Below are 8,783 nucleotides of genomic sequence, written 5' to 3'. Positions count from 1 at the left end.
TCCCTCAGATTGCATTTGCTCGGACTTAGTGTCATACTCTAGTGTTTTTATGTTGTGAGGCCAAATATATTCTTCATAAAGAGAATGCAATAACCAACTGAACAATTTTGATGTGATGTTGTTCTATAACTGCAGAAAAGCAGCTCAAAGTGAGGTAAGGAATAAAAAGGATAGGAAATCAACAGTACAGAAGTAAAATCGTTCCTGGACAAATTAGCATTAACAAAAGAACACAGCAAATAAATCCTATTAAACAAGGGAGTCCAGTTAGAGACTAAAACAGTAGTGAAGCCTGGTTGGAGCAAAAAAGTTCTTTATGAATACAGGATCTGGCACCAAAGAAATTAAAATACTGCTGTTAAAATAGAAAATATAATTCAATGCTGGGGGGAAATGCCCCTCCACATATCCTTTCATGCATAATACAGAAGATTGCAGCTGAAAGGGGAGAAAACAGAAAATCTTGAAACCAGGCAAAAATCTTAGACAAAAATTCGATAAGGTTACAACCAACTTCATGCATGTATATTTATAATCTCTCACTGGTACTTTTTGCACATGCTTTGCAACAGAGCAAAATAAAGACATCAACTATTTAAGAACAATCATTCACCTTCCGTATTTTACATGGGAGCAGCATATGATAGTTGACATTTGTCCTGACATTGTAAATCATTTGAAAATTCAGTATCAAAGGAAGTTAAGGAAACAAATTTAAGTTATGCGATTTTAAAATACGAAAGTTTACAGGCATCCTAAAAGACTTTCCTCAATCCAGTGATAAGTCTTCACACGCTTGGAAGTGTAGTTTATTTTTGCTAATATTTCTTTTTCTCTTTCCTCACAGATCCGTCTTTTCTATAGTGAACCATGCCCAGATTCAGAGGTAATGCTTTCTGTGAAGCTCTGTCAGTGTTGGCAAATTAGTGTTAAACAAAAGGAGAGTGACAGATGTGGTTGTTTAGCCCTTTTCTACAACTCCATCAACCTGTCTCTATCCTATGCCATCTCAAAGCCCCATTAAATTTCAAGGTTAGGTCTGGACTAAGACTATTAGGGGGAAAGCAGGAGCTGCTGACTAGCAGCTAGCATCTTTAGCACTAGCTGCACTGAATAAGGAGCCAATCAGTTTTGTCTTACAGACCAACTGTATCAGCTCACCGGAAAGGTTGCATCTTCCTCCACTGTCTAAAATCTAACACCACTCAAAAGAGACTGATGGCTGAAGAACAACATCCAGGCTTGAAAACATTTAACAACCTTTTTTTTCTTGGTGATTCTGCAGTAATCTGCCTTAACTCATTTTAAAATATAGAAAAGAGAAAACAAGGCACTAACTTTTTTGTAATATCCATTTAAGGTTACATGGCCAAAAAAAGAATTTTTACATTATTTATGTTTCTTTTAAAACTATGGTGCAAAGAGCAGATCAGACACAAAGTATTCTGTAAAAATCTTTTATACTAACCTACTGCAAGCAAATGTGCAACATGGACTGTCTTTTGGCTCTGAGGAACAGAGACAGTTTTTAAGGACATCCACAGATCCCTTATTTATGCAAGGACTGGCACAACTTTTCAAAGGCACAAATGAGAGTTTGGTATGCACCTCCTACTGACTTCAACAGAAGGACCCTTAGCTGTCCTTTGAACCTTAAAAATTCTCATCCATTAAAACTATTTCAGGGATAGCTTTATTTCTGAATTGCATACAAAAATTCAAGATCTCTGAGATGAAGAAGTGAAGGTGCTGTCATTTTCATGGCAATAAGCTAACAGAGGTACACTATTCACAGACATTAAATTTTGAAGCCAAATAATGTTAGCTGCACTTAATCCAGATATTATCACTACACAGAACAAATCCAGCGCAAGAACAGAGAACATCTCGTTTTCAGAGCCCAGACATATTTCTGTCCTCAGCCATTTTACTTGCATAATGGCACAAGAAAAGGTGGCCATGATACTACTAAGTTATGCAACCATTTCAGTACTCTGATGTTACCAGAACACTAACAATACACATGTGGTAAAACACAGTGACTAACCACTGGCTTTATTCATTTTGTAAGCCTTTGTACTGAAAAATAATTGCTGTAATAATTAAAAACAGGTTCTCTCAGTGGCAGGTCCTATTCCAATCCCTGGACTACACTGTTCCCTTGCATCTAGTTTCAGTATGCATATCTCCTGTAGATGCAAGATCATGATGGGTAGAAGTATAATAATTGCATGGTATTTGAAGTTAGAAATAAGACATGGTCACAGCTCCATGGCTCAGCTGCTAACACTGCTAAAATTAACTTCCATTTAATACCAGTAATACGAGTAATACCATTTAATCACTGGACCTACCTAGGCCATCAAAATCAGAAAGAATAAATGGGGTGAAAAAGGGATGTAGCAACTTCAAGAGACATACTCTGGCATGTAAACAATCTCGGGCAATGCCAACTTCTCCACTAGGAGAAAAGCAACAGTTTAAGAAACTGAAATAAAAATTCTGAAGAGGATTCTAGGAGTATGTCTCAGAGTGCATTACACTCATCTTAAAGGTACACAGAAGAAAAAAAGAGACAAAATGTATAGTTACTGACAATGAAGGATGTTATGCACCTTCACACTGAGAAACACCCCCCGCGAAACTATGACACTATTGCTTGGCAGCAACTATCAGAATCAGGCATAAAGTATTCTCTGTATGAGGGTGGAAGTTAAATGCCCAGTATAGGTTTTTTGATGTTGTTCATTGCTGGAAGTTTTAACACTACAGTCATGTTAAATAGCTACCATGGCAACCAAGGATTTTTGAAACATAAGAAGAGCTGTTATTGTAACAAGAGTATATAGAATAATGTTTAATACAACCAGGATCCAAAATCAAAACCCTGTACATTTAAATATGAGAAAAACTTAAGAAGCTGGTACTAAAGTTGGACTGCAGATAGCATCTCAAACAGCTAAGCGAGAGCTTGGGCTCTTTTTATGATTTTAACACTAGAGTCACATTAGGAACAAAAAGTAGCGAGTGTAAATATATTATAGTTTCCGTGTTAAATCACTTCTTCACACTGAAGATGGAAAGTTAATTTAAAAATATGAACATGCAGGCAGAACAGCTCTGCATTTCCCCATGTCACCATATTTACCACAGCCAGTGAATTTATTTGGGGATAAATATTATTTGATGCAGCTAGTATTTGTCTAAATTGAACTTTACAATGTTTAATGTTATCCAAAGTGGGTCATTCAGTTAATAAAAATAGAAATAAGTGTTCTAAACTATGGAAGAGGAAAACAGGAGACTAGACAGTTACCTTGCTGGGGTCACCTGACCCTCAGTTATCTTTCCTGCTTGGTGCAGGGAGCTGGACCCAATGATCTTCTGAGGTCCCGGCCTTACAATCTAGTAATCTAAGCCCCCTACCCTGCAATTGCTCTGTGCAGACAGACCCTATGTCCACACAGATGCTCACTGATGTCATTTTCTGCAGACTCCAGGGTCTGCAACACAAAGTCTGTTGTAGGATTAGTATATTCTTGTGCTTATCAGCTCATGACAACGAGACTCCATCCTGATTCCTGCATGGGAAGCATTATATTTCCTGCTTCAAAAGCAAAGTATAGGGGCAAATTCTGAAAAATATTGTACAGCACCATTAATTTGGTTCAGGAGGGAAGCTAGGTTTTATTAGAATAAGCCTACATTTGGAGTCTTTAATGGTCTCACCAGTTTTGAAACAAACATTTCCCAGGTAACATCCTCAGAGTGGTTGGTAGTTTGAAGGCTGAAACACTAATGGATATCTAATTACTTTTCATTACACTAATTACCACCCCTGTTAATCCTAAAACCTTCTCAAAAACAAAATGAAAAGAAATAGAATTATAAATAAATAAATAAATACATTGTAACCCCAGAACTTTTATATGTTCTCTCTGAAACTAGACCAGCTTTAGGAGATATCAGCTTGACCTAGAATCTCACAAATTCCAATGGGGTAGGGGGCAAAATGAAAATACCTGAGACTTGGATTGTAGACATTTTAACAGTAATTTGTTTGCTTTTGGAACCCTATCCTGAGAGCTGGTGAAGTCCAAACCCTTCTTCCATACCCACATAGCAATGACCATAGGATGTAAGGAAAGCAATATATCCAAAGCACACAATGACACCTACGTTTGATCAAAGCAATTGTAAAGGAGAGTGAAGTTAACAGCAGCTGACTGGCTTGCTGTGTCCAAACACTGAGCCACTGTGGAACTCAACTCTTTCTCCAGCCCAACACAAAGCAAAATTTTGTCATCCCCTCTTCCAGCCTTAAACTCCTGTGAATCTGTGAAAAACATCCTCATGTGGTACATTACTGGCACTTTTTATCTCAGTCTCATATGGTAGATACACATACATTCTGTCTGTGTATTTACACAGAAAAGGTCTGATAAGAGTAAAATATTATTCATACAGATATAAAAAACCCAAGGAGTTGCATTATCCAAAAAAAGTGTTTTGCAGGAAACAATAATAAAAATGCTATCTTAACCACAACTTTTTTTTTTTTAAATTAGAGATATCCAAAACTATAATTTTACTTGGGACTTCTGTACCTTGATAGGGAGTTCGATGGAGTATATCTGAAGGCACTTAATATTCTCCTCTCAGCTAAAAGATGTTTACACAGGGAGCTGGGGAGTTTGGGGAGAGGGTTAAGGGGCATGGAGGAAAGATGGATGAAAATGAGCCCTGAAGAACTGTGATCTACACAGCATCAGGTGCAGAAAGGAAAACAAACGTACAACCCAGGCATTGAGAATGTCTTTCTTCAAAAAAGAAAACAGCCAACTGCAAATGTCTTTGTGTTTCTATGGACAGAGCACATCATGCAGCTCTCTGCCACTGCATCATACACTCTTAGAGATATTTAACTTTGTCAGTTCATTTGCCTCCTCGGTTCCTGTGTCCTCACAGTTATTTTTCTCTATAGCTTTTCCAAACCTGCACCTGTCTTCTGCTTTCACTGAATCTTTTTGGAGCCTTTTGGAGGAAGGAAGCATGTCCTTGGGTTCTGAGCTGTTATCTGAGCTACGAGATATCTTGTCAGAATTCTGTACAGAAGGCACCAGATTAGCAATCTCGTCGGTTGGAGACCGCCCGATGCTGCCATCCACTTGAACTCGAATGTCTGGAGATATAGACAACTGGTGATGTGGCACAATCCCATTGTCCATGCATTTTGGATAAAGGTATGTCTTCATTTGACCCTTCCCCTTCACATTGACAGTCCCCCTATAATCAAAGTCATACCCCATCTTGTTTAGGACACGGTAGCTCTCTTCACTCACCTGTATCCGGCACTCCACTCCAGTAGTGTCCATCCTGCTAGCAATGTTAACGGTATCACCCCAAATGTCATATAACAACTTGGTGGTGCCAATAACCCCAGCAGTGAGAGGGCCATGGTTAAAGCCAATACGAAGTTTAAAATTAAACCAGAGCATGTTGTTGTTGAAGTCATCTACCACTCTCATCATTTCTTTGGCAAATTCAAACAGGGTTTGCAAATGTCCGTGTGGATGATTGTTATCCTGAGACTGAGAGGTATTTAGTCCTGAAGCTGCCATGTATGTTGCCCCAATTGTTTTGATTTTCTCAATGCTGCTGTAATGTGGTTTGCTCAGCAGTTCATCAAAGTCCCCGATCAGTTCATTCAGGACACGATAGCACTCCTTGCCTCCCTCATAGTTCTCTTCATAGAACTCACTGAAGTTCACAATACTAGCAAAAATTACTCCACCGCTGTCATGGTTTTTGGAGTAACTCTGGGAGACCTTCAACTGCTCTGCCACATGATATGGAATAATATTCCTTAACAACCAGTCAGCCTGATCCCTCATGCTCTGTATTTTGGTACGATGAAGATCAGCTTCTACATCTCCATGGTAGAGAAGGCGGTAACTGACTTCAAACTCCCGATTCAGAAACCAAACCATAAGAAGCAAAAGAAAGAAAACCAGTATTACTTCCTGACCAATCAGGTCTGCTGGCTTCTTTGTATCATTTGGCTCTGAACTATTGCACGCATTCTTCCTGGAACTGCAGTAGGGGAAAAGAACAGAAACAAAAAATAATGTACATTTTTAATGTACAGGTTCTTGATTTAGCTGCATCATTAAAAAAAATCCTTTACTAAAAATAAATTGAAGAAGCATTATTTTGCATACTTAATTATAACACTTTTCGATTTAATTTTCTATTAACCAAACCCATGTTGTGGAACACTCCTGTCTTAAATTTCATCACTATTAATTTAAAGGGACACTGCTGTGTTTGGTAGACTTAGAAGCTGCCCAAATTTTACAGCAGTTCCATTTTATTATTTTTAAAATTATATTTTATGTATAAATAACTTTACTTGTTATATTATTTAGAACATATATTTTATGTATGTATAACTTAGTATTTTGTTGTATTTAACATGAAATTTTGCTTCCTAGATTTGGAAAACAAGATTTTACAACTGATAACAGAACACTGCTGCTTCAAGGCTCTCTTTATGTTTCCCCAAAGGCCTGAAAAATTATATAAACCTTGCAGTAGGCATTTCAGATCAATCTACTGGGACTCTGTAGGAAAATAATTCCAAAGCTGATGGTATTTTTTAGAGAGCATTTTGTCGTCTTCCTGAAAAATTGGAGGATGTGGTCAGGTCATAACTTGAATTAGGAATAAGCTTGTTATGGGGAAAAAGGAAATTTTTCAAGAAGCCAGGACTGAACCTTCGGTGCTTGTCTAGATCAAGGTCAATATTTTGGACCTCATCCACAATTAATGGCAGCATATGCAGATTATAAAACCTTGTTATAAAATGCTGCCTGTGTCAAGGAGCTCTTAAATAAGTCGGCTGCTGCAAACTGAACCAGATTAACACTCTCACTGGCATCAGGGTATCATCCATTCAATTTGGGAAGACCATTTATAAACACAACACACAAGTGCACTTCCTGAAACTAGGCTGTAATACATACTAGAAATTCCAAGACTTACTAACAGAGTTACTTAATCACAACCTTTTTTAGTAAACTTACCTCAGACCAGAGGTTTCCTCAGAGACAGGAAACTGGACACAGTTATCCAAAACAAAAACAGGGTTTTCTGACCAGAGGCCTCACAGAAAGCGTCTCCTTGAAAACACCTGCAACCCTAGTTTCCTAAAAATGATGGTAGCCTATCTCCACCCAGACTAGACTCAGTGGCTGTATCTAAATGAGACACTGACTGCGCCATCATTGCTGTGCAGCAGGGGTATGTGAAGCAGGCGCTATTCAATTTGGATTTGGCCCGATTCAGGTCAGTGATCGATTCGTTGATTCAAATCGCTGTCCCTGATTCGATTCGGCCAAATCCAAATTTGAAGACTCAATGCTGATTTGGAGAATCAGTGATTTGGATGTAGACACAGCTTTGGAAGTTTTTTCTGCATACCTTGAGGTAGCAGGCGCAGCTCATGAACTCTGCAACTCAGAAGTGTGGGGGGGGCCCTCCATGTGCTCGGTGGCAAACCCAGAAGTGGACCAGAAGTACTTCTGATCCACTTCTGGGTCTGCCAGGAAGCTGGAGGGACCCCCTGTGTCTTCCTGGCTCAGCAATTGGCCTCAGGGGGACCCCGGGTGCCCACCCCAGGAGGCACCATTCACTGAGCTGAGGAGTTGTGGTCCCCCTGTGCGCTTCCTGGCAGACCCAGAAGTGGATCAGAAATGCTTCTGGTCCACTTCTGGGTCTGCTGCTGAGCGTGCTGGGGGGCCCCCCATGCTTCTGTGGGACACTCCATGCAACCGAGCATCGCAGCATTCACCTGCCTGCTACCTAGAGGTACACAGAAAAAACATTTAAAGCTGTCTCTATGTCCGAATCTCCAAATCAATTCAGAGGGTTTCAATTTGATTCTGAGAAATTAAAGGGCCCTCTGATTCGATTCAGATTCAGAGATTCAGCCACTGAATTGGGCCAAGTCTCCTCCCAATTGAACCAGGAACCGAAGCTTTGCACAGGCCTACTGTGCAGTAGCATCGCCAAATGGCTTTTTCATGATGCTGCCTGTGCAGTAGCCCAAAACTACTGTGCAGCATCGCATCATACTTTCTGCCATGTGATGCTACTGCATGGTAGTTATGGGCTACTGCACAGTCAGTATCTTGTGTAGATGCGGCCAGTGTCTCCAATGCCTTTCTCTAAAAGGCATGCAAATTTTAAGCACAAGGGAGCACACAGATGTGCTCATTACATTCTAACTAGAATGTGCTGGAGCGGACTCAATTAACCAAGTCCGCTATAGATTTCATAGACATTAGGGCTGGAAGGGACCTCAGAAGATCATTGAGTCCAGCCCCCCGCCCAAAGGACAGGAAGTCAGCTGGGGTCATAGGATCCCAGCAAGATAAGCATCCAATTTGATCTTGAAGGTGCTCAATATAGGTGCTTGAACCACCTCCAATGAAAGGCTGTTCCAGACCTTGGGGGCTCAGACAGTAAAGAAATTTTTCCTTATGTCCAGCCTGAAAGGATCTTGCAGGAATTTATAACTGTTCAACCTCGTCATCCAAACAAACGTTCCCCCAGATACTGGTGGTCACCCCTGATAAACCTATAGGTGGCCATCAGATCACCCCTGAGCCTACGCTTTTCCATAGTTTCTAGGGTCAGAAGGGACCTGAGCTGATCATCGAGTCCGACCCCCTGCCATGGCAGGAAAGAGTACTGGGGTCAAACGACCCCAGCAAGGTGAC

The 8,783-nt window shown here is 40.1% G+C and overlaps 1 protein-coding gene across 1 annotated transcript in view; it reads right to left on the bottom strand.

The window, feature by feature from the left end:
* Positions 1-600: 600 nt before the first annotated feature.
* ADCY9 (adenylate cyclase 9) overlaps positions 601-8,783 on the bottom strand; it is a 192,217-nt gene continuing 184,034 nt past the window's right edge. The window contains exon 10 of the mRNA XM_019540007.1: positions 601-6,093. Within this exon, the coding sequence (XP_019395552.1) occupies positions 4,902-6,093 (1,192 nt within the window). The 3' untranslated portion in view covers positions 601-4,901. The remainder of the gene's footprint in view (positions 6,094-8,783) is intronic.

This window comes from Crocodylus porosus, unplaced genomic scaffold (assembly GCF_001723895.1).
Source record: "Crocodylus porosus isolate Cpor-Errol unplaced genomic scaffold, CroPor_comp1, whole genome shotgun sequence".
NCBI lineage: Eukaryota > Metazoa > Chordata > Crocodylia > Crocodylidae > Crocodylus > Crocodylus porosus.
This window is presented reverse-complemented; position numbering and strand designations above follow the sequence as displayed.